This window comes from Hoplias malabaricus, chromosome 4 (assembly GCF_029633855.1).
Source record: "Hoplias malabaricus isolate fHopMal1 chromosome 4, fHopMal1.hap1, whole genome shotgun sequence".
In the NCBI taxonomy this organism is placed as follows: domain Eukaryota; kingdom Metazoa; phylum Chordata; class Actinopteri; order Characiformes; family Erythrinidae; genus Hoplias; species Hoplias malabaricus.
Window position 1 is genome coordinate 50,104,912 of NC_089803.1, and position 27,581 is coordinate 50,132,492.

General features: G+C 36.0%; 1 protein-coding gene across 4 annotated transcripts in view; it reads left to right on the forward strand.

The window, feature by feature from the left end:
- sbf1 (SET binding factor 1) overlaps positions 1–27,581 on the forward strand; it is a 121,819-nt gene that overhangs the window by 60,836 nt on the left and 33,402 nt on the right. For all 4 annotated transcript variants that reach the window (XM_066667977.1, XM_066667980.1, XM_066667979.1 and 1 more), the window contains 15 exons: positions 1,000–1,105; positions 2,654–2,786; positions 7,246–7,354; positions 9,882–9,995; positions 13,981–14,058; positions 14,457–14,570; positions 14,948–15,076; positions 15,178–15,276; positions 16,011–16,221; positions 16,885–16,997; positions 21,558–21,707; positions 22,691–22,759; positions 24,374–24,532; positions 25,505–25,767; positions 27,083–27,255. In XM_066667977.1, the coding sequence (XP_066524074.1) occupies positions 1,000–1,105; positions 2,654–2,786; positions 7,246–7,354; positions 9,882–9,995; positions 13,981–14,058; positions 14,457–14,570; positions 14,948–15,076; positions 15,178–15,276; positions 16,011–16,221; positions 16,885–16,997; positions 21,558–21,707; positions 22,691–22,759; positions 24,374–24,532; positions 25,505–25,767; positions 27,083–27,255 (2,020 nt within the window). The remainder of the gene's footprint in view (positions 1–999; positions 1,106–2,653; positions 2,787–7,245; positions 7,355–9,881; positions 9,996–13,980; positions 14,059–14,456; positions 14,571–14,947; positions 15,077–15,177; positions 15,277–16,010; positions 16,222–16,884; positions 16,998–21,557; positions 21,708–22,690; positions 22,760–24,373; positions 24,533–25,504; positions 25,768–27,082; positions 27,256–27,581) is intronic.

Consider the following 27,581-nt stretch of genomic DNA (forward strand, 5'->3'; position numbering starts at 1 on the left):
CCATTAAAAAGAGCTTATCAGGTCTTTTACCATAATGTAGCCTACTTTGATATGGTATATAATTTATTTGATGAAGAAGAAAGATTGAACAAGAAAGATGACTTCATGAAAGTTATATATCTGCTATAATGAAACATGCTTCCAAGAACCTGAGCAATAAATCAATTCAGTATTATGTGGTTAGTCTTTTTATATTGTGATTATAAAATAATGAATGTTTAACATACAAATTCACAATCCTAAGCACTTTGTTATATAACTTACTCTGTGTAAACTGCAATGTCTTTTCATTAGAAAGTTGTGTGACTTGTTGGCCTGGAATCCTGGTTCTTGTATGTTGTTCTTGCAGTCAGAGCATTGATTGTTGTTTGATTTATATTTCTCTATGTTTCATGTAAGGGTCAAACAGAGAGTTGAAAGCCAGTGATGTGGCAGAAAATTTGGGGTGGCTTCTTAGACTGACCCTTTTAAAACCGGGCATGTTGACAGTATATTCATATTGCTCACACTTAGTTTATACATTTTAAGTTATGGATATTCATTCAGAATTCACAATTAACCTTTTCACGTCTTTCTAAAAATCATGGATGTGATTCACCAAGACAGGACTTCATTTAAAAGATTTGTTTTGCCTGCAATCTAATAATAATAATAATAAATATAATAATAATAATAATAGTAAACAAACTTGAGGTGGGCGTGTTACATCCTGATGTTAAACTGGACTAAACAAGAAGTTTGGTTTATCCTGTTTTTTGAGATTTAAAACAAATTGCTAAATTGTGCAGTGATGACTGGAAAATGGCATGACATATAAGACGCCTTCTAATCTTGTGGTTTGATTAACCTTCATTTATTTTGGATGCATACTTTCACTCACTGCTTAAATATTAACTCATAACCCGTGGACCTGCGAACTTTGTTTATGCATGGTTCACACTTTTATATGCTCTAATTCTTTCTTTTTTTTTCACTCCATCTATCATTATATTCCTAAAGAGGACCATCACCTTGGGAGCAGGAGATAGGCAAGTCATCCAGACGCCCATTAATGACTCCCTTCCTGTAAGTGGATGCAGTGTGGCCCAGCTCTTCCGACAACTTGGTAAGCTAGTCAGTCCATTATAATTTTTCATATTATTCAACATTGGTATTTACCATTGAGTCTTAATCAAGTAGCCTAATATACATATGCAAAAAGAAAGTTTCTGTGTTGTGTGTGTCCATTTTGCCACAGTCACCTCTTGTTTTGAGTTTTGGTCACTACACACGTGTTGGGCAGAGCGAGTTTTAGCCATAATGTGTTCTCACAATAGGGATATGCATAATTATACCACAATTATTTCCGGGTGTTTGAAATCTTTGAAAATTCTTGAATATTAATGTTGTATTTTCCAGGTTTGAAAAGTGCTGGAATTTTGGATAAAGTGCTTGAAAATTCTAGAAAATTGTAACTGTAGTTTTTTCACAACAAATAGCTGAATAGTTTGTTTACATTACATTACATAAAGAATTAAAATAATTGGCTGAGCCTAAAACAAAAACCGCTCTGCATGAACTCACTAGTGCCAATGCATGTGATAATGAAGGGCATTCTGACAATTTTTGGTGAACCAAGATCATTTGACGGCTCACCTTGAAGTGCACTCTTTGGCTCCCAAACGGCTCTACTTTAAACCATGGTGGGGAAATTCTCCCTAACATTCGGCCCTGGTTACAGGAAAGAAAGAAAAATTAATTAATAAATGAATGTCTCTTGGACGGGAGCCTACTCCGATCGTTCACCTAAAAGGCATGGTCCCAAAATCGGTTTGCTACCCGATACACTACTAGCTAGTATGTGAATGCGATCATGCGAGTACGCTTCCCCAAAGACACAGTGAGACGAAGAGATTGCTGTCGAAATGCTGGGAGGTTGCCGTTTTTATGAGCTATGGCTAGAAATCAACAAAAACAAACAATGAATAAGACAAGGACTAAACCCATGAGTAGCCTCCTGCAAAGTCTGCAGCTTTTTACAATGGGAGAGTCTGCACTCTCGTGTCACATGAAAGTTACATCGTAGTGTAGAATTTTTGAGAACATGTGAATGTTAATTTGATTATTTACACAGCTAGCTTGTGAATTTGCAGGCTTAATGATATGCACTGTGTGTGATGTGTGTAATGCTAGTTTTCATGGCGTCATTTTAATATCAATACTAGAGGGCACAAAATCATAAAGCAAAAATATATATGTGCACATTTAAACACAAACATTTGTTCACAAAAGCACAGGGCAAAAACGTGTAAATGGCATGGAGGTCTACTTATAAACAGGTGACATATTTTGAAACTTTTCTTTTTAATTTCTTATTCTTCTGCTTTTACCAAATACAGTTCTGGTTGTCCATCATCCCTTTTATAAAAAAATATAAAACATGAAGTAATTGTTTTGAGTATGTATTTAAAAAAAATATGCTGGAAAAGCATGAAAATTATATTTGAATAGTGTTTGAATTTGACGTGTACATTTAAGGTAGGCAGTTTAAGTATGTTTAAAAGTGTGCCTGGAGTTTCTGGTTTTGTTCAGGACTGGTTCAAACTTGTGCCACTTTCATATATTGCCAAAAGAATTATTTTTATATGCTCATTAATTCTCTCTCTGTTTTCAGGCATTGCAAATGTTCTTTGTCTGTTCTGTGCTGCTCTGACCGAGCACAAGATCCTCTTCTTGTCCAAGAGTTACCAGCGGCTCACAGATGCCTGCAGAGCCTTGTTGGCCATTATGTTCCCACTTAAATACAGGTGTGTACAGAAATTAAATGGTAAACTATGATTGACTAGGGTACTTTTATAAAATTATGACTTGACCAGTATATCATTGTTGTCCAGTGAAAACCAGTATCTCCATTTTTTGGGATATTTAGTCTACTGCAACATTTGAACACAGTATGTTGTGTTAAAATTTCATGATGGATGGACAAATAGAAACGATCCAAAATTACTTGGACTAAAAAAAATTTTAAACAGACTTCAAATGAATAATTAATACAAATAGAAATTTTTTAAAAATTTTAAATAAAATGTTTTATTTAATATAGCATCTTTATTATATATAAATGATAGAACATAAAAGTGGTATTTTCCATCAAATGGCAGTAACATTTCAAAAGAAGAGGAGAAATAAATATCAATATAAATCAATAAAACAATAAAAATATAAGAATAAAAAACAAATGTAAAATAAATATGAAATATTATGTAATACATGAAATAATTAATACATTAATTTAAAAAAGTAAAACATATAAATGACATATACTATAGCTGTTTTGCAGTATGCATTTTTGTGTGTTCTTACGTTTTTGTGTTCTTGGGAAATGTCATCAGTCACAGCCCAAGTACTCTTCCATTTAAAAGTGCACATCTAGCGAAGTACAGTCCAAATACTCGGATGTGTCCTTGCTCCGCCAGTATTATCAAGGATGCACTGGGATTTGATTTCTGTCTTGCATTCTGGCCTCTGAGATGGTGACTTATTAAGTACATCGGGGTTCCAATTACCTCGGATGTTTGAACTCGAGAGTCGAACTCGCCAAGTTTGTAATACCAAGTACGTAAGTTCGAATTTGACATACTTTGTATTGTGAAAGATTAACAAAACTAAAGTAAACAAATATGCTTTCAGTTGTTTTTTTAAAATATTAACTAATGACGCATGATGGGTATATATTGGTACCGAGTTAAAGATTTTGGTGCATAAAAACAAGGCTGATTTACCCTTGTTTCATTCTGAGAATATTCAATAAGGCAGTACTAGATTATCTCAAAGCATGATCTGGAACATATTCTGTCAGGAGCTTTGATATGTATGTAGGTGCTAATACATTAAGAGATTTATACACCAATAAATTCATTTTAAAATCAATTCTAAATTAGACTGGCAGCCAGTGTAGTGAAGCTAAAACAGGTGTAATGTGTTCTTTTTTGAATAGCTGCAGCATTCTGAACAAGCTGTAATATGTCAGTTGTAGATTTTGTTAATCCAGTGACGCATTACAATAGCCTAATAATGAAAAAACAAGCATGGATCCGCTTTGCAGTACCTTGTAGTTTAAGAAAACTCATGTAATATTTCTTAAATGAAAGAATGTGGTTTTTATAGCCTTTTTAATGTGGGGTCAAGATGGAGTCTAGAACTACATCTAGATTTCAAATTTTTTAGAATTTTACTTAAGGAAGATAAGTTTGAAATCGGTCTAAAATTACTTGAGACTGATGGATCTAAATGGTGTTTCTTTAGTACTGGCTTCACCTCTGTAAACTTGCGAGCGTCTGGAACAGTGCCAGTTTTTAAGTAACAATTTATACTGTCTAAATCATTGAAAATAACACTTTAAATCTAATGAGATTGGCATTGAATCTAAAATACAAGTTTAGGAGTTCTTACGTTATATGAGAGATATCTTTCTAAAATCTTGCATTGTAGATGCTTGTTCAATCCAGTCACTCTTAGTAATAGGATTTAAAATGCAGTCTATGGCTATAAATATAAATTTTGGATTTTTACTATTGACGTTAATTATGTTTTCTTTCGTAAAGTGTATTTATATTTTTATTATATTATTTATATTTTTCTATACAGCTTTTTAGAATTTCATAATGTACATTTAGTTTGGTTGTTCCACAACTTTTGGGTTTTTTTTGTTTGTTTGTTGTTGTTAAAATCATTAGAAATTGATGCTTTGGATTAGCATTGCTCTAAAAAAAAAAAAAAATACTGTAAAAATATACAGAAATTACCTGAAACTGCAAGATCTACAATTTTATCAATATCTAAAAATAGGTTTTGAGAGATGACTTTAGATTTAGGGTAGGTCCTCTGTAAACAGTCAGCAGCAACACAGACTCTTGTCCTTTTATAATGATTGCTAAATACCCAAAGGTTTGAAAAATATTATAAGATATAATTTTACGATTGAAATAGTCATTAAAAATAGTGGCTAAGCCACTGTCTTTCATACCTTCTCTGACAGACTGGAGACAGACTCAGATTTTCTGGGGCAGCTTCAATAAGAGAGGGATCTCCATTTGGATCGAGCCATTTTTCTTTCAAAAACATAAATTCTAATTCTAATTTTGGAAATGTTTTTCACTGGACATAGGACATGTCTGGTTAACATTAAACAAAAGCACCACTAATATAAAAATCCCATTTCCAAAATGCTGGGATGCTGTGCATGTAAATAAATGCTAAATGCAATTTGTTGGTTCTGACTAAGTTTTTGTTTTTTTTAAAGCTATTTTTCAGTTTTATCCACTTAAGGTGGAAATGTCTCCAAACTTGGGAGATGGATAAACATTACCGAAAGTGCTTAAAAAAAACTAAACAACTCCAGTGACAAATGAGATTCTGCTGTAATTCAAACAGTGAATAATAAAAGTTCAATTTCATCCACGTATAAACAATAATGGTATTTTTTTCCCCTCAAACATACCGTTCCTCCTTTAAAACGCGGAGCTTAGAACTGTTTCCCCACAATTTTGGACATTCCTTTTAAGGAGACCTTTTAATGTTGTTTTGAAAATTATTTTTTTCCCATATTTGGTTATAGGATTTCAGGTGCTCAAAACATCAGTGTCTCCATTTATAATGTTTTTCAGTTCCTAAGTATTTTATCACTGGTACTCTTTTACTAAAGGACCAAGCTGTTGTTCTTCATACAGAATGTGGATTTGCCTTGTCTTACTGTAATAAGCAAGGCCTTCACAGAATACTTCCCAGAAACAAGTGGCTGGATGTTGCTCTAAAGCATGTGTATATCATTCAGCATTAGTAGTGCCTTCACAGCTGTGCAGATCATCACAGATGCTGGCTTTTGAACAGTGCGCTTGTAACAAACCAGATGGTCTATCTCTCCTTTAACAAGGATAAAATGCCATCCATACTTTTAAAAAGAATTTTAATTTGTCCAGTCACAGTACACTCTCCATTTCGCCTCAATCATTTATTCATTCATTGTTTGTAAGTGCTTATCCAATTCAGGGTTGCGGTGGGTCTGGAGCCTACCCGGAATCACTGAGCGCAAGGCGGGATCACACCCCGGAAGGTGCACCAGTCCTTCACAGTGTGACACACACTCACGCATTCACTCACACACTTACACCTATGGACACTTTTGAGTCACAAGTCCACCTACCAACGTGTGTTATTGGACTGTGGAATGAAACCGGAGCACCAAGATGAAACCCACTCAGACACACCAAACTCCTCACAGATAGTCACCCAGTGTTGGTTTTGGGTCTTGCATTTAGAGATTTCTGTGTATTCTCTGGAACTTTTAATGACATTATATGCTATAGATAAAGAAATCCCCAAGTTTGTTATTTCCCTATTTGCCCATGCAATCATTCACAGAATGGTGAACCTCTCCTCATTAGGTGATATGAGCAAAAAACTCTCATCTCACTACGCCTAAATAAATGCAGATATACGACACAATATTATAAAAACAATATAAAGTTAAAAAAAGTGTCAAAGTATTAGTTGGATAATATAGATTAAAACTAGGAAGACGGCTAACTGCATTACCATAAGTGCTACAAATCTAAACAACTTGAGTTACAAATACATTTCTGTGGTAATTCATTAAAAAAACATACAGACAGCTTAAAACTTCATCCACTTACAAACAATAGTTTTTTTCCCCTCAAACATACTGTTCCACCTTAAACACATTAGACTGGTTTCCACTCAAACAGACACGAGAACTAGCAAATGGCGAGGAATTTTCATCTAAATTTTCTAAAGTGTTTTTTTGATTAAAATCATGAACTACGACATTAGCCTAACCTAACCATGAATCTTCCTCCAAAACACTTGATGCAAACCCACTGCTTTACAGAGTCTGATAATGCAACGGCACTGAACCAAAGAAAAGCAGATTTCTTCGATCTCTTACGTCAGATGCCAATGTTATATTGCACTGCGTTTAGATGGATGGGGGGAAAGGGAATGCCATTTTACCCACCCAGAGAGCGAAGCCCATTGTGCTCTCTACAACTCCTTACACAGCTGAGTCATCACCAGGGTTTAAATTTGAAATCTCCAGGTGATAGGGCCAGCACTTTGATGTCTGTTGCACTTAGGGTCCCAACTTAATTTTTCAGTAATTTTTATCTGCCATACTTTTTTTACACTATTTAATCTATCTGCCTTTTTTTGCCTTTCTCATTGTGTCTCTCTGAAATGTATCCTTCTCAGTTTCACCTATGTCCCCATCCTGCCTGGAAAGTTGCTGGAAGTTCTCAGCACCCCAACACCCTTCATTATTGGGGTTAACTCCTTTTTCCGTTTGGAGACACAGGAACTGGTATGAGTCTGTTTCTCCTTTTTCTTCTCTTTGTATATGGGCAATATTTGGGGCTTGGTTGGAAAGGTTTGGGACAGTCACTTTAGTGCTGATAGCATTGGGCTTATATATTCAGATTTCCTAGTTTATGTAAGAACCCTGTATGTGGTGTTCTGGACCAAGTGAAACTTGAACTCACACAAGTTTATTATGTTGTTATTTCTGTCCTTTTCAATAGTACTCCTGATAGAAATGTTAATGTTGTTCTGTGTTTGTTCATGTTTAATAGTTCAAACAAAGGGGAAATATGTTGGAAAACATGTGAATGCCATTTAAACCGAATAACATGAGTAGTTTCTAGGGATCCACCTGAAAGAATTGTTGGCAGAAGGTCGAGAACCGAAAGCCGAATATTAATTAATATTTGCCACTTTTTCACCACTGCAAACAAATAAAAAGACTAAATGTTTGTTTGTCTTGGTTTTTAAAGAAAACAAAAATGACTAACCTGCTATTTAAAAATATTTATTGAACACTGAACATTTTAAATTTCCCAGCAGACATACCATATGAAATATAGAAATATATTTCTTAAATAAACAAGAGAGAAGGATAGAGAGAGAGTGTGTACATATGTGCGTGCACTGAGAAGCTGTGTGCCTAGCTGTGTAATGCTTGTGAAAACGACAGCTCTTCTAGAGCTGTTCTCTACTCTTTCTGGAGTTACCTTTGCCATGAAGGATTGAAACTGAAACTGGGAAACTTCAACATGTTCTGGTGTGACTCTCTGTTGAAAAAAGTTAAAGGGTTAAAGTGGGTATTACCCTGGAGTAGCTGCAACTAGCCCTGAAGCTAAGGAATTAAGTTCCACTGTGCTTCACATCTATGGCTGAGAACTATGGAGAGGAATTAGTGCCAAATTGAAAAGCAATCACTGCAATAGGACAATGTGAAATGCAATCCACATACATCATTGCTTTTCCAAGCTAACATGAATATGTGCCAAAATTAAAAGAAAAACTGCTATTACATTGTTTTCATGTTCCTTTAACTATTTACTGAAAACATTACACGACGATTTGCATTTTAAAAATTACATGCTGAATTAGTGTCAGAATTTAATGCAATCACGTCAATGTAATCAGTACAAAACTGTATTGCTTTACATCATGAGGAACTTCAAAAATAAATGTCTCATTGAAATACAATAAACATTAGATTACTTTTAAAGACGTGCGGATAACGTGCCATAATGTAAAACTAATATTCATTACATTGATTAAATGGCGCTCTGTTTCTTATCAGAAAAAACAATACATGTCGATTTCCATTTAAAGAATAAAATGCTGAATTGAACACAAACCACCCAAAAATGCAAAAAGCTCAATTGTATTGTATTCCACTGTGTGGTGCTGTGAAGGTACCAAAGCAAAATGCAAAGCAGGGATTGCATTTCAGTTGAGAGCAGTGCTGTATTCGTGCCACAATTGGAAGCAATCACTATCCAATCACAGTGCTCTACTGGATTTGGCGTGTGGTTTAACAAGGGTACTAGACTGTGGTTCATTGATGCAAGGGGCATATCTAATGTTGTATTTATGTATAAAGAACTACTTTGACTCTTAAAGTCAGTCAGCTTTAGAACTCAGTAATGCTTACAGTGTTAATATTCTGTATAAATTATTCAGTCTTTTCAATTATTAGGCCAAATAATTTCAGTTTCCGAATATTTGGTGTATCTCTAGTACTTACTTTTAATGCTAATGGTTACTCAATCTTACTGAGAGAGGACGCTATCTAGATTTAAGAAAGATAAAGTACAATGCATCTCAATGATAAACAGCATGCTCTATTAAAAAGAATGCATTGTATATGTGTATTTAGCTAAAAAGCATTTATCAGAAAGTAGTTAAATCCAGAGTCACCTACTGTGAATGAATGATTTTTTTCCTATGGTATCTACAGAATGGAGAAAAAAAAATCTGTGCTTCTCTTAATATGCAAAAAGGACTTTTAACCATATTTGGGCAAAATGGATTGAGAATGGTAAACCCATAATTTTAGATTTTATGTTGAACTGAAGAATATATAAGGTGTAACATGTAATATATTTATGATATATTGTTGTTTGTTTGTATATAAATAGAGTGTAAGCTCCCCTCGTTCTACTGTAAATTGTTTTGTGTTAAAATGAAGACATTTGTAAAATATTGGAAAGCCTATGTTATAGATATGGATTTATGCAATGAGGATTTCCATTATATGCTTGTATTTTTATTTAATTTTAATTAATGTTGGTGGAGTTGGTGCATTTTATCAGTGTAAGTTTTTTGAGACAATAAACTATTTCCTAGTATATATATATATATATATATATATATATATATATATATATATATACACACTTATTTTTTTAATATATAGGGACTGTTTCTAATAGTCATGGTTTGTGTGGTATGACATAACTTGTCATATGAGTGAGTCCAGCTCTGTATGTTAGGTTGTATAACTGTTCATTATTGTTATTGTGTGTGTGTGTGTTCTGCAGTTGGATGTGATCATTGCAGATCTGGATGGAGGGACCGTAACAATTCCAGAATGTGTCCACATATCTCTGCTGCCTGAGCCTCTAATGCAGAACACACAAACAGTTCTTTCCATGGTAAACAAACCTGTAACCTTCATTTATATTGTGTTAAAACACATTTTGTTTCTTTGAATTGACCAATGGGATTACATCTTTATTAATATAGGCAATGAACCATCAAAAGTTAAGTGTATTATGTCCTTCAAAGTGGAGAGTATGTAGCTGCTAGTTTATAATTAAACTACAGCACACCTGCCGTTGCTTTTCAGAAGACTCAATCACCCTTTGCCTTTATGGTTTAGTGATGACCTCTCATATAAAATGAATGCAAAGCAAGGCAACTGACTAAATGTTTGGAAGAAAACTGATTGTATGTATGTATTTCAGTTTGCCATCTTTTTCAGTAGCTGTTTCAGGTGTACTGAGCATCAAAATCTGTCACTGCCCATCTTTTATTTAGTTTCCTAGGAGATATTTCTAAAAAAGCACATTATAGTATTCTGGCATTAAAAAAATAAAGTCTTAAGAAAATAAAGCCAGTTCTGAAATTGAAGTTAAAAAATATTTTAAAACATCCAGAGAAAATCAGATTTATTGTGTATTAAGCTTTCTGTTTTCACAGGTCACAGAAAACAAATGTCCATTCTTTTAGTTCTTAAATCCTTCCACTTTGAAAAGTATACGAAACTGAGTGTGTGTGGGATTCCTAGAAACTTCATGAACAGAAAATGCAGCTCAAGAATGAGGTTTATGCAAAATACCCCTGTACATTTCTTGGAAAAAACTAAAAGCAATTCATAAAACAAAAACCAAAAACATAAGTCAAATATTGGATACAAAATACTGAAACTGTTTTAAATCTAGTTCTTGAGGCATTTCTGTAATGTTCTGTTAAATACAAACCTTGTTTCTGAAAAAATTGGGATTTTTTTTTTTTTTTTTTGAGTGGGTGGGGGGAGTAAAATGTAATTAAAACCATAATCTGTGATTCTGTGAATCTGACAAACTTTAAATTTAATTTATATGTACAAAGAAAAGATTTGTCCAGGTGCTCCGGTTTCCTCCCACAGTCCAAAATCACACAGTGGTAGGTGGATTGGCGACTCAAGTGTTCATACGTGTGCCTGGATGTGTGTATGGTCCCCTGTGATTGACTGGCCCCCATCCTGGGTGTGTTGCATAGACTTTCCATTTCATTACACTTTTCAGTAATTTGGAAACTGATGATATAATTGGAGTAGTTGTGCAAGTGAAATTTTTTCCTATTATTTCTTGATACAAGACCAGCTGCTGCAGTCTGTGGTCATCATTGTTTTCTTTGTTCCATTCTATGTCTATGAAGCTGCACTGTTCTGTAGCACATGCAGGATGACATTGTCTTGCAATAACCATGGACCTTTCACAAAAATATGTCACTTTACAGGCAGATCTGCTGCTGTTAAGGTTAGAATATGCACCACTACATAAGTGGTACCTTCACACACACGCAAAATTTAGACTTTTGTACTCATCTGACGAGAGCACCTCTTATCACTGTCTTTTGAACCATCTGAGATGAGCTCAGACACAGAGATCTCACTAACTGAACAAAGAACTCACAAATTGAATGTTTTTTTCTTTGTTTTGTTTCCAAACTGAAGAACTGCCCAATCTGCCCACTGTGCCAGAAGATCTCACATTCACACACACCAACAGGGCCTTAAATAAAATTTCTCATTGTTCATCTATCTCTCACTGTATTTTATTTATCCTCTGGGGTCTAAGGAGGTTTTCTCAATTTTTGCAAATCATTTTAAATTCATATTTACATGCATTTTAGACCAGAAGAGTCTTGTTTCATTGCAAGGTTTCTTCCTCATGCTCTTTCTCTGAGGGAGTTTTTCCTTGTCACATTTGCATTGACTTTTTTACTTGGGTATAGCACATAGAATTCTGTGAGTAGTATAATATGGTAGTACTATATTAAGCACAGCAACAATTCCAATTGCAAAATTTCAACATGTTATCCTCAGTTCGCAAATGATTGAAAGTGAAACATAATGGAAATGTAAACATGCCTCTGTCCCAAATATTTTGCATGTGTATTGTGTAGTCTTGTGTTTATTGCGTTAAAAACAAATCCCTGCCTTTCCATGAACAGGCTGCATTTCCTGATGCTGAAAAATGAATAAATTGTACTTATTAGCTGTTTTGGCTGGAAATCTGAAATACATCTCGGACTGTGTAAAGCTTTTCTAAATACAGAGAGGGAAGTATATGTTCCTTAAAAGTTTAAAAAAACAAAAAAAACAACTTTTTATATAGACTTTATTTTTACCAGCAGTTGTTAAATGAGACTGCATGTGACGTGGCTATTTTCCCAACGTTTCCTTGTTGGAGTGCTTCCCGTAAATTTAAATTTTTTTAGTTATTGATGTATTTTTTAAAACACATTATAGCTTTAAAGTTCAATTTATATAAAGGATTCATAAACATTTAGTGTGTGTATAATATAATGTATAAATAAATAAACATTTTCTGTAATTCTAGTTATTAAACTAATAAAATGGCCATAAACATCATTTTCTTCTTTTGTACACTGCAGAAAAATTATAAGCACATAAAGAAAATGAGCAGTTAGTGAATTTTAGAGATGTTTATGGGCATTGTATTAGTTTAATAACTAGAATTACAGAAACTGTAACCATGTACTTAGTGGCAAAATATTTAAAGAGATTATTCCTAATGTGCTGGGATTTTATTACGTTAAACTATTAAACATGGGCGTCTGTATTTTATTAGAAGAATTTGAAAAAGAATTGTGTATAATCGGCAAAAATGCCACAATAAAGTTCTGTTGGTCATTTTTTTTTTCATTATTGCTATTCAATTAACTCAATGCAGCAATTGGTTAAAATGAACAAAGAACATCAGTTTTCACTATTCCAAACAACAGCTTTTATATGTGCAGCAGGTCTCAGCACAGTTTTATCCCAATATATATGTGATATATTGTATGACGTCTTGTTAAGTAAGAGTGGTGTAGAATTGTGGAGCTGTGATGCGGCTTGTTACTCTATTCATGGATTTAATGCCTAAACACAGCTTATATAGTCCTCAGGCAAACCTGGTGTGATTAAAATTCACTATGCCCATTCCACAAGCTACCTAGATGTGATCTTTGGATGGATTTAGAGCCTAGCTTTACTTTTACATATTTGTTTTGTTTTTATGACTACTTAATCATTATAAATTTGTGTGCACACAGATAACAAATTTGACCGCATCAACATTTGAGCCTTTTAAATATATCAACATATTTAAGGGGCAGACCCAGAGGGAGCTTTCTGAAAATGCTATTAGCTCCTGCTTTGGGAAACCCAATATTAAAAATTGAGTGTAGTTAGGTGTGATCACAATGCTTTTGCTAAAGACGAGCATTATAACAGTGATGCCAATTAGCAGGTTAAAACTTTCCAGAAGTCATGCAAATCTGCAAGAGATGAAATCATTACGTTTTCTTAGATGTACATTTTTTACAATATAGAAGACGAAAATGTAATTGCACCTGCTCTTAAACAAGGTGTAAGTTAAGAGACAAACTCTCCTGGAAGCAGTGAAGCTACAATATCTGGCTTTAATTTACCATTCCCTCATTACAATGATTGTTGTTTTGGGTCTGCCTTAAATCAACAGTCAGAACAGAAAGGCATATCGATTTATGGATACAGTACTTGGTGCTGCAGCCAGTTACTGCATTAATATGCTGTATGGTGCTAATACAAAAAGCACTGTATGAATTTTTTACTTGTCTTTTATGTGACAAATATATTTGAAGTAGAGTGAGATAACGAGAACCATGTTTGTATTTTTATAACTACTATATTATATTGCTCTGTTTAATGTTCATTCATTCATTCATTATCTGTAACTGCTTATCCAATTCAGGGTCACGGTGGGTCCAGGAATCATTGGGCGCAAGGCACAAATACACCCTGGATGGGGCGCCAGTCCTTCACAGGGCAACACACACATCTATTTGTGTTTATACCTTTTGTATGCTTGTTTTTATGTTGCATAGGTACTGGATCCAGAGCTGGAAGTAGCTGATTATGCCTTCCCCCCCTCCCACACCCAGCCCTCAGCTCTTAAGATCCAGGTATGTGAACACTTGATATTCTTGGGTATTATGTATTTGTAATATTAATGGTATTTACTTTGGACGGTAGGGCTAAAAGATTAACAATTTTTTGTAATGATTAATTTATAGGAGGTGATGTCAAAACACCACATCGCACAAAAGAAGCCTAGAGCTTAATTTACAGAAAACACTTCAATTTTATTATGAAATTAATAATGTTATAAATTTATAAAATTATTTTCCTGAAATCAGTCCACTATATATGTTGTCTAAACTGTAGCCTGGTATCATCTGGGCTCCACTGCATACTTTTTTTCTTGATGGGGCCAAGTCCAAGTAGCTGCCTAGTGTTGGATTCTGTGATATGTTTATTTATTTATTTATTTATTTATTTATTTATTTATTGTGTACTCTAGGATAAGGAGATTCGTGCTGTGTTCCTGTGGCTTTTTGCCCAACTCTTCCAGGGCTACCGTTGGTGTCTGCACATCATACGCATCCACCCAGAACCTGTCATTCGTTTCTATAAGGTATTTGGGTCAAAAATGAAAGTACTATGTCAAATTACATTGTAAGGGATTCATTTTATCCAGATTACTTAAATAATGATGGTGTTGCTAATAATTAATTTAAATTAATAGAGTCCAGGGCACTTATAGAGAGGGTCAGGCAAGTAGGTCCCAGATGTCTTTCTCATAATAACCAAAATTGGTACAGATGTGCATTTGCAGAAGCTGTACTATGTTAATCCATCTGTTCCAGTGAATATATCACCAATGGTTACACAGTTATTACATGTGTTTTTAATGTGTAACTACAGTTATTAAAGGCACTTAATATAAAGTGTGGCCAAATCACCTTTCAAGATACCATATGTTGTTAGAACATATTAATTGTTCCTTTTCAGGCTGCTTTTCTGGGTCAGCGGACTCTGTCTGAGGATGACTTTCTGATGAAGGTGCTAGATGGCATGGCGTATGCAGGTTTTGTGTCGGAGAGAGGCCCACCCTACAGGCCCACAGATCTGTTTGATGATGTGAGGCTCATTGGAGATATGTTTATGTAAATGCTAGAAAATGAGGAAAGCTGATGACATGTTCTAAGTCTTTGTTTCTATCACACCTTTGTTTTCCACAGCTTATTGCCAACCAGGTGGAGCGAATTCGGCAGGAGCTAGGCAATCCCCACAAAATCATGAACCACATAAAAGAGCTGGCAGAGCAGCTCTTCAAAAACGTATGAATCTTGTTTCATCTTAGGTCTTTTGCCTTACTGCTGAGTCCCTAGTTCAGCTCTAGTATTTTAACACTTGAAATGGTTTTCTATCGTTTGGCTTTTTTGGTTTCGGTTAATTTCATCAAGAGAAGATGGATACCTTTTTGCAAAGCGAGAAATAATTCAATAGTTAGAGCACTGCAGTGAGACTGACAGTAGTGGCATGTTACTGTGTGTTGTGCTGCTCTTTGTGAATACAATATTATAGCTGAGTAATGTTTTTTTTAGCTCTATTTATAACTATTAAATTCTTTATCATCCTTTATTAATTGATTTTTTGTCTCCCTGCAGTGCTGAGAAACAGTAAGACATTAAAATAAGAAAGGATAAAAAAAAGGAGGATGATCTACCCCCACGTAATACTTGCTCTGTGGTGGTTCTGATATTAAAACCAAAATGGGTCTAACAAATTATAGAGAGCAGCTGATGGACTACTGTCTGTAGTTGTAGAATGATAGTGCACCTGCATGGTAAATGTAACTGATAGAAGTTCACAAGTTCATTTTAATATTATGGCAGAGTAGTGAAATTTATTTATTAAAAAAACAATCTCAAGTTCACTTTTAGACCTTGTTGTTCCTTTAAAACCAAGTTATTTTAAGATTACAGATATGTGATCTATTTACATCACTTCTAAATATTTATTTATTTTAAACAAATTCTCTCACACTGTGTATTTCTACTTCACTCTTCAGGAGAACCCGTACCCAGCAGTTGCAATGCACAAAGTGCAGCGGCCGACGGAGGGTCCTCAGTCTCAACCTCATGCTTCCCTGGCCTCCTTTCCAGTGCTGGATGAGGTGGCTGTACAGCTGTTTATTGACCATGCTGCTGCTAAGCTCATCACGGCTCCAGCTGTGGTCAAGGCTGAAGTGAAGGAGATGGTCCCCTCTGGACCTCCTTTGGGTGAGTCTGAGCACATATTATAGGTGTACACTGGAGGCATCTCTATACATATTTTAATAAGAAAATATCTAAATATGCTATCTACAATTTGACTCGATTGTACATGTCACTATTGTTCGCATGTTTTAAAACTGCAATCAGTCATTTACTCCAGTAATTTTCGGAAGCCATGATCTTGTGGGAGTCCCGCTCTATGGATAATTACCTGGTTAATTACAGATTCTGGGATAGTTAGTTATTTGCCATTTGAAATTACAAAACAGTTTGATTTCATCCAATTTGCAATTTATTGAAAAAAACCCCCATTATATTTATATAGCGCTTTTCAAAAATTCAAAGACGCAATCACATTCATGAATATAATCTGCATACGTTTTTTGTGAAACTAACTGTTTATTGAATGAATGAAAATACTGACAGTATACATACCGAATGTTGCTGATGGTTTTCCAAACTGCAGTATTTAAACAATGTTGTTGCATTACATCACAATTAATACATTGTCCCTGATATACACAATTAGAAATTCAGTGTTAAGTCACACTGTTACACACATACGTTTGATCATTTGTTTCTGTTAACACAATCTCTCTCTCTCTCGTTTATTTACTTTAAATAATTAAATATCTCTTAGATTTAATGTCTCTTTCTGCTTGTTTGCAGCAGACATTATGGACAAGAATTGCAGTGTCTTGGCTAACAGTGCCAGGAGACTAGAGGTGGTCAGGAATTGCATCAATTATATATTTGACAACAAAATGCTGGAGGCCAATAAGGTACAGTTTTTTTTATAAATTTGTTTGACATTTGCACTAGCAGTGCTGCTGTCATTATATATGATGGACTTCTATATAGAGTCTATATATAATGATACTTAATTTGGCCACTGAAAAGGTTTGTACTTAATTTAGTGAAAGCAATATATTCTGAAAATAACAGAAATGTGAACAATGCTGTGCAATATGACTTTCAATCTTGTGTATAATTAAAGTAACATTATTTTATAGTGTTTACAAACTGTAAAATTGTTACTTTAATTATACCTAATTTATATTATATTAATCTTTATATTTCATATCTTAACATTAATGTATACTCCTGATACTTCAGTCCTGTATTCTTTGCTGCTGTATCACAGCATATTTCCCTAACATGGAATTAAAATAGGCGTGAGATGGCTGCCTCTCCAGTAGCTATTCAGTTTAGCTCTTTAATAACCTTTCTAATCACTTCTCTGACCGTTTTCCGCTCTTCTGACAAAGAAACTGAGTATCTTTTGTTGATACATATCCCATGGATATTTTGAACTGTTTAATGCAACCAAGAGACAGTTTGCTCACTTATTCAAGACGAACCAGGATACGACCAAAGATTCCCTCTGTAATCATGGGGAACATGAACTCACTGCTGAATAAGATCAAATAAGATCAAATAAGATTTACCGCGAGAGCAGCTTATTCATTTTTATGGAGACATGGATAACCCACTTCGTACCGGATGCTAACATGGACCTGCTAGGATTCACCGCTGTGAGAGCTGACAGAAACACTAAAGCGTGCGGAAAAAGCAAAGGTTGAGGGCTCATCATTTATGTTAACAACCGTTTGTATAACCCAGGACATATCACAGTAAAGTTTGTTATGGGCTGTCAGGATCTCAAGCTACTAGCCGTTAGCCTACGACCATATTATCTGCCCAGGGAGTTCAGTCATGTGATCACCATCTGTGTTTACATCCCTCCAAAAGCGGACGCAGCTTCGGCTTGTGAGAAGGTTCGCCACATCACAACAAGGCTGCAGACACAGCACCTTGAGGGGTTTATTATAATTTCTGGGGTTTTTAAACATGCAAATTTGGACTCTACTTTGGCTGATTTCTAGGGCTGTGCCGAATACCATTTTTTGGGCTTCTGAGCTTCGGCCGGGGCATTCTGGGAATATTTGAGTGTGGGGTGATGTATATTGTTGTCATTAACAAAATCCGCTTCCGACCTCTGCTTTATCCTTCTCTCCAGGCTGCGCAGTTGTTCAAAGCGTGGCTTCTCTCGCTGCACTCTCTAACCTGCTAGCTAACTAGCTCACTAACTACAGTCACAGAGTATACACAATTTAACCAGTTTGAGAAGAAGTGCTCTTATTTCAGGCACAAAGCTGACAAAATGAACTGTGGCCTTGCTTCGTTTTAGGTTTTAGCATGTTAGGCTGTTTTATATGACTGATATTAAGTCTTCACTTGCACAAAGACTTTTATGTTGATGAGCCCGAATATGGGTGGAGTGTTTTTACTGCTGGAACCTGAATGTGGTGGAGTGTTGCCTTTATCACATTTATCCAAAAATCTCAAAATTAGAAATGGAATACATACCCAATGAACAAATATCTGAATACTTGAATATTTGGGGCCAGCCCTAATGTTCTGGGAATCAGCTCTCAGCACCACTGTAAAAATTAAAGCCGCACTTTGGCTCCCAACATGGCTCAGCTTGCCGAGTCACTAACTCATGCACTACATGGTGCTACTAAGGGCACAAAGCTGACAAACTGAACTGTAGCTTTGCCATGCTTTTGCAGTTAGCCTGTTTTAGGCTTCGTTCAATAATTTTATGTTGACAAGTCTGAATACATGATGAGTGGAGGGTTGCCTTTCACCAAATTTATCAAAAAAACTAATATCCGAATTTCAAAATTATAAACCGACTACCTACCTAACAAACGAATATTCGGGGCCAGCCCCACAAGGGCTAGTTAGTTCGAATGTTAGATCCTCTTTTGTAAGTCGCTTTGGATAAAAGCGTCTGCCAAATGCATAAATGTAAATGTAAGGGAAAATAGGACAATTGACTTGCTATATGCTAATGTAAGGGATATATACAGCGTCACGCCCTTCCCCCCTCTAGGGAAATAGGATCACAGCCTGGCCCACCTACAGCCACAGTAAATGGCCCTGCTCCAAAGACAGCCAATAACAACTCTCTCCATCAAGAGGTGGTCTCCTGCGAAGATAGATGCCTTGAGAGACTGTTACAACCCTGTGGTCTGGGGTGTGCTGATAAACCAACACAGTGAAAGACATAGAGGGGATGACACACTGTCTGACGGACTCCCCTGCCAAGAATCCTGTAATCCTAACAACAAACCATGGGTAACGCGGGAATCAAAACTGTCCTCAACGGGGTGAAGGCTACCTTCAGGATCAGAGACAAGGATGCGATGAAGGCAGCACAGCAGGAGGTGAAACACTGCATTAGAGGAGTAAAGGACAGCTATAGGAGGAAGGTAGAGCAGAAGCTGGTAGAGAAAACATGAGGGAGGTCTGGAAAGCTGTGAAAACCATCACAAGCCACAAGACAAACACTAGAGTTGTAGGGGGGACAATGGAGGAAGCGAATAAACTTAAATATTTCATCAACAGCTTCAACCAGTCCATGCCCCCCACCCCCACTACAGCCATCCTGCTAAATACAAACAAAATTCAGACCCCTAGACACCTTGGTAGCCCCCTCCTCCTCCTCTCCTTTCCCCACCTCAACACAATTCTTTCCACACCTTACTACAGACCAGGTCAGAGAACAGCTGAGGAAGCTCCACCCAAGGAAAGCAGCAGACCCAGACAAGGTGTGTCTATGATTACTGAAGACCTGTGCTGCTGAACTAGGAGAACCACTACAACGCATCTTCAACCTTAGTTTGCAGCTAGGAAGTGTGCCCACTCTCTGGAAGACATCATGCATCATTCCTGTCCCCCCAAGAAGAACCAACCAGGTGAGCCCAATGACTTCCGACTTGTGGCACTCACATCACACCTGATGAAGACAGTGGAGGGGCTCTTTCTCAGCCTCCTCTGACCCCAGGTGCAACATGCCCAGGACCAGTTTGCATACCAGGCGGGTGTTGGAGTGGAGAATGCACATACTCTATCTGCTACACTGAGCCCACTCATATCTGAGTAATGGCACAGTGAGGATTCTCTTCCTGTATTTCTCAAATGCCTTCAACACCATCCAGCCCCTTATTCTTTAAGACAAATTGGAAAGGACGCAAGTGGACCCCTACCTGCTAGCCTGGATCTCCAGTTACCTCACTGACAGGCTACAGTATGTCAGACTGAAGGACATCACATCTGACACTGTGATCAGAAGCACTGGAGCACCCCAGGCCACGGTGTTGGCCCCTCTTCACCCTTTAAACCTCTGGCTTCTGCTATACCTCTGGGCTGTGCTGGGGGGCAGGACAAAGATGGACGGATAGGAGGAGCAGTAGCAGTAGCTACGACCCACCATCCATGGCCAATGTGTTATAATTATGAACAATGTGCAATCATATTAACATTACTTATTTTTGGTTTTATCTTATTCTAAAGAGAGTAGTTTTATTTTCGTTTAGTAATTGGTTTAGTGTTTTATCTTTATCTTGAAAAAGCTGCTGCTATTTTTTTCTGTTCTATCTTATCTAATAAAATGATCTCATAGCATCTTAATTAAACGTCAGAATAACATGCTAAAACTCTGATTCTACGAGTAATCTGATTTGTATTTCACTTAAATAAATTTCAACTAATTTTCCTGCTTGGATGTGGTCAAATACAGTTTTGAAGAATGTGAAATTTTGTTTTCTGATTCAGTGTCCGTTTAAAGTTGTAGCCCAACTCTTGGGGTGAGAAGTGAAATAACAAAGTTTTATCTATTGCCAGGCAGATTTATATGATGTTTAATATATGGACTGCATTGCATAAGGACAGCCCTACAATGTTCCAGAGAACGATAATGCTTTTTAGGAACTGAAATTCATATGCTGGGATGCTAACAGTAGCAGCTGTGTCTACTAGAACCGGCAGCTCCCCTGATGTAACTTTTTGTTTCGAAGCTTCCTGTTCTTGCCTTATTATTTCCTCCCTCCTCTGTTCTTGCTGGCTCCATGTATGGCAAATCTTATCTCAGCATAAACTCCAGAAATATGATCTGGAGTCAGAGGCAGGTTTATTTGTTACAGAGAAAACTTAATCGAAAAAATAGAAGGATAAGACACCAAGTAATGAATCCAATGTTGCAAACAAAACAACACAATGAGCACGATAATAAACTTAAATCTAAAGCTAGTTGTCAAAAACAGAAAAGAAACACAAGTATATATAATCTTAGAATTGTAGGCCATAGTCAAACAAAATATAGTAGTAAGTATGTTAAGGGACAGGTGAAATAAACATGTCTAGTATTCAGGGGAGAGCAAGCTTTATGAGTGAACACTGGACCTGGTCTGGGCTGACGTGACATTATTTTCTTAATTTCAAAATTGTATATGATTCTCTTATGTCTTTCTGGTGTGTGTGTACGTCTATAGTTGATGCCGGCTGTATTGAGGGCACTGAAAGGGCGTGCAGCACGTGTGTGTTTAACTCAGGAGCTGAACCAGCATGTGCTGCAGAACAGAGCAGTGCTGGATGACCAGCAGTTTGACTGTATCATCCGCATGATGAACTGCGCTCTCCAGGTACAGCCAGAGTCTTACTATGCTACATTCTTCAGACACTGGCTCTTGTTTATATGTTTCAGTTTGCGTTTGTTGGGTTTGTTTCAGTGTTATTACATGTGACCAAATCACCATTTCCTACTGTCTGCTGGATTGTGATTGAACATGTGTTTTTTTCATTGTGTAGATGAATTATATAAATCATGCTGTTTTGATGTACACTGTCAGTGGCAACCTTAAGGGTACATATTCAGTATCTTTAATTAGGGAACATAATTAAACCTTACACCATGGGCCTTCAAACATACAGCCCACTGCTTTCATCTGACTGGCCTCTTTAACTACGGGCAGCATACCAGCAATCCAGCGACTACTGAATTGTCCCTAGCAATCATTATGGACGAAAATTACAATACAATGGTCCGTCTATGTTTTTGGTAAAAACAGTTAAGATTTTGTTCTCACAATCCCACCTCCTGAACCCACACCATTTCTCCCTAACGCGTGAGAGGCTGTAAGGAGACAAAGCATTGTAAACACACGGCTGCGGGAGAGATACCGTCTGCTTCGCGTCTCGTATTGATTAAGGGACAGTGTCACTGACTGCGAAGGTGTTTTAGGGCCACTTCAATCCAACTTATTTGGAGATTCAGATGATTTTTTTTTTTTTTTCAAATTATTTGGGCCCCCAGAAAGAGTGAAAAACTGTGAGCTGGGCCTTTGATTATAAAGTTTGAGGACCCCAGCCTTACACCCAATTTAATCTCCAGGACTTGTATTATGTTCTTTTATTTTATTATCAATTCTATAATGAAGTCTTAGAAATAATTTCCTCACCTTCTGGAGAAGAGAATGTAAAGTGCCTTTTAAGGAACAAAACTGAATTTTAAAACTATTGTAAGTGTGTACAGATTGTAAGAGTATAAAGATTAAATTCAACATGGGTTATTAGGATTATAATTGCTATCTTGTAACCTGCTTCTTATGCTGCTCTATGTATTTAGGACTGTTCTCACATGGATGAACATGGCATTGCAGCAAGTCTACTGCCCCTGGTCACAGCATTCTGCCGGGTATGTTAATCTTACTAACTACAGTGTTTCTTGTAATGACACAATTTCCAAGAAAATCAGCAGCAAATATGTCTCTGTGTATAATTAAGCATAAAAGTACGAAAATAATTGACCTGAAATAGTGGATATTTTCCTTACATTTAGATGCCTACAAATCAATGTATCCTTGCATGCCAGCTTTTAAAATTTGGGGATTAATAATGAACTAAGCTCTGTAATTTCATAATGACAGCGAATTATCAGTTCAGTTGTGTAGTTGAATTGAATGTGTACAAATATCCCTCACCAAATTATTAGGCTTACATATTAACTAATCACATAAACATTAATCTATGACTTCGTCCACATTGACAGGGCTTTGTCTGCATTTTAGCCTCCCATCCACACAAAAATGTGTTTTAGGTCACTGAAAATGGAGGTTTAAAAAAAAAAAAAGTTTTCACTGCTGTTTGTGGACAATGAAACTGAAGTTTTAGGAAACAATGATGTCACTGATTGTGTTTGTCTCTGTCTGAAATTTAAATAGCTCCTCACTCCCTATAATAGTGAATTCATTCATTATCTGTAACCCTTATCCAGTTCAGGGTCGCGGTGGGTCCAGAGCCTACCTGGAATCATTGGGCACAAGGCAGGAATACACCCTGGAGGGGGCACCAGTCCTTTATATAGTGAATTACATAAGTCATATAAGTACAATACATATATGCAGATAGCACTAGATTTCATATTCTCACATATGAATAAATATATTCTTTTATATTAGAAATATATAATGGACTATTAAGTTCTAGATTCAGTAAGTTCATGACTTGCGCAATGAGTATTGGGCTTTTTGGGATTAAACCACTGTTTCTTTCATGGTTTGTGGTATTTTTAATGGTCCCACGTAAAAGGTTATATGGCCCCCTACTGGAATTGCATGATGATGCAGCCATTATCGTATTCGTCTGGACAGGGATATTTTTGAAAATAAAGAGGAACATTTTTAGAGAGCAAATGTTTTTTAAAATAAACACATCTGTGTGGACGGGGCCTAAATTGAACCTCCTTGTTACTAAGGCTGTAACTAGCCCCACTGTCACTATTAATGCATGCTCAATGCCACCAATTTCATGTGGACTTTAAACTCTACATCAGCAACTGTACACTCAATCAACCCTCATGAAATCAATTACGATATATCTACTGTTTCCTAACTGATGAATAAACCATGTTTTACCCTGACTGGAAAAATTAATGCATGCTCAGTGTTAGGTACAATTAGAATTTATGAAGTTACAGCGAGTGTAGTAGTTTTTTTACATTGTGTGAAAATGTCATGATGAATGTTAATAAAATCGTTTTAAATTAACTTCCATTAAAAGTTTTTTTTTTATTTTTCTTTTTCTCTCTCTCTCCTCTTCCCCCCCTTACAAAGTTGCTATAGATTTTCAGTGGACAGTGGCAATATGCAAGGTGTCAGTGCAGTTCTAATTAAATTAAAAGTGGGCTTTCAGAGTTTCAGGCACCTTACCACCACATTTATGCTATTATTATTTAGTTTATCCTATTATGCCTTTAACTATTTCAAAAGACACATTTTCAGTGATTTGTATGCCTTTGTGTGTGTTACAGAAACTTGGTGGAGGAATCACTCAGTTTGCCTACAGTTGTGTACAGGAGCACTTGGTATGGACCAACATGCAGTTTTGGGAGGCCATGTTTTACAGTGACGTGCAGAAACATATCAGAGCACTCTACCTGGAAACTGAGAACGGAAGCACATCAAGCCCTGTAAGAGCTTTTCATAGTCAGATGAGCAGCATCCAGCAGAATATACAGTACTGTGCAAAAGTTTTTTTTTTTTTAGTACAAATTCTGATAATTTATGAAATCTGCATTATTGAGTCGGTACAAAGCGTTTTAGATTTACTTTACCAATGAATGAATGAATAATAACAATGTTAATTTTATTTCTGTAAAGAAAGCAACTTGTTAAAGTTACATTAAAAAAACCATAAAGAAGGCTTCTGAGTTTTTGCATGGGGAAAAAAAAGTGTCAATCCGATATCTTAAAAGAACTATGGCAGGTTCTCCAAGACACTCAGTAAAAGTACTGTCTAATTTATTTAGAAAACTGTATAAATTGTAACTAGGACTAATATAAAAAAAAAAAGAAAAAAGCAAATGGTCGTCACATATAATACTGACTTTCTTTCGTTTATTAATGTTTACTGCATATTGTTGTCTTTTTCTTTCAAGTAATAAAGAATTAATTCCATTATATTTTAAGTCATCTTTACTTTCCAGCATTTCTTGCATAAGCCTAAAACTTTTGCACAGTACTGAATAAACAACAAATAATATTAAGAGTTCATTTTTAATATAGCTATTTTGCTACTAATGATTTGTAATATTATGTGTAGCATTGTGGAATTGTTAGTCTGTTTCCCTCTTTACATTTCGGAAAATTAATTTGACCACTAAATGACATAAATGTATAGCTAAGTCGGGTTCAGACCTGTCTTCAAGTAAGCCAAATTTAGTTCCACCCAACTGAAATCCAATGAAAGAAAACAGCAGAAAAAATGATTACGCAAATCTCTCTAAAGATTAATATCTGCATCATAAATTTGAGCACATTTATCACAAAATATTTTATGATTAGAAGAATGATCACAAAATGCGATTATAAAAGTGGCTTTAATTTATTTCTGACTTTTCTGATTTAATAAGTTCTCTCCTTTGCCCCTCTTTCTCTGTGAGGATGAGGAGGGTACATGTGGCCTGGAGAAGCTGAGTGCTCTGGAGTTAGCATCAGAGCAGACACGGCTGTGGCCTACACTGAGTAAGGAGATTCAGCAGGAACGCGTGCAAAAGGAAGAGAGCACAGTCTTCAGCCAGGCCATCCATTACGCCAACCGCATGAGCTACCTGTTGTTGCCACTTGACACTAGCAAGAACCGTCTTCTTCGCACCACTGGCCTCACCGAAGTGGAGAGTGTCAGCAACAGCTACGTCACTAACAGGTCTGTAGGGGAGGGACGAGTCACCCCACATTCTTTTTTTTTTTTTTTCTTTCTTTCTTTCTTTCTTTCTTTCACAACAGAGTGACAATTGATCAATTAAGATTGTATTTCATAGTATTGTTCTGTTGTACATAAGGTTGGTTTTCCATTTTACTTATTTATTTACACTTTAAAGTTGATGTATTTCTTAATATTGCTTTTTCATTCTTCAATGTTTCAGTTAAGGCTTTGTGTCAGTAAATGACTGCAGAGTGGGACTCCACATTGTGATTGGCTGATCCTCAGATATTTTCAGCTTATACAGCTGTACAGAGTAGAATTGAACAAACATATATTTCAGAAATATGTAAAACATAAAAATGAATAATTAATGAATGTATAAATAAATATGGGTGCATATTTACACAAATTTTACCATATAAAAATATGATAAATTTTAGGTACGGAATTGAATTGAAGTGGCAACTGAGCCAATGGCAACATACATTTTACTTTTTAAATATTATAGTGCTTATAGTTATTATTCCACACTTCCTGTGATTAAAACAGACTGATTGGTATAACATTTTAGGGAATGTTCAAACTATATTTTGAAGAGCTTGGCACTGAGAGATTTGTTATTAAATTCTTACACCTTTAAAGCATATGGTCTTAGCAGTAAAACCCATTTTGTGATTCATTTCTCCAGGCGGAAGACACTAAGAATAACGTCTAATTTTAGTCTGTTTTATCAAGGTCCTTAAGGACTCTCCTTATGAGTTTTTCTTTGCCTTGTCACATTGCTTGCTCACTTGGAGGTAAGACCCAAATGTTTGTATACGTGTTTTGTGACAACACCAGTGATAAAAAGAAAATTGCTTTATACATGAAATTGAATTGAACTGTTGAAAAATAAAGGAGACAAAGTTTTAGACTAAATTATTTAATTAAAAACAGCTTATGATTGTAGGCACTGTAATATAATTTGTAAGATAGTATATTTATATAAGATATTTTCAGATAATTATGTTTTGGAACACCATGTCTAATATATATTTCCTGTTCTATTCTAATGCATTACTGGATATACATTATTTATCGTTGTTCCTATTTAACCTGTATACTGTTTAATAACCCAAAACAAAGGGGTTTTAATCACGTTCTGTTTAATATACATTTGTATGCTGTCATTAGCAAACATGCTAACAGTTAGTTGGTGTGGACATCTGTGTTCACTAAAAGGAACACACACACACCTCAAACATAGAAGAAATTCATTGTACAGCCACACTAATCCAATGTCTCTGATCTTTCTGTTTTTCATGCATGTGTGTAGTATTGCTGGCAGCGTGGCGGAAAGCTATGACACTGAGAGTGGTTTTGAGGATGCAGAGAGCTCAGATGTGGCCAACTCAGTGGTGCGATTCATCAACCGTTTTGTAGACAAAGTGTGTAATGAAAGCGGTGTTACCAATGAACATCTCAAGGCCCTTCACATCATGATACCAGGTAGAGACTGTCATTATCTAAAAAATATCACATATCCAAGGAGTTTTGCAAAGCACAACACTGGTATATCTACATAAACAGAAGTGGGTATAGTCTGAAGAAAACCAAATACCTACACTAGTTTAAGTAACTAACACTTGTCAGAAACGTAACTCTATTTTGTCGCGCCATGGCATGTAGGTGATCAGCCTGTAGCACTGCTGAGGTGTTATGGAAGCCCAGGTTGCTTTGATAGCAGCCTTTGGCTTGTCTGCATTGTTGGGTGTGCTGCCTGTCGTCTTCTTTTTGAATCTGTGGGGTTTAGGTTGGGCGAGTTTACTGGCCTA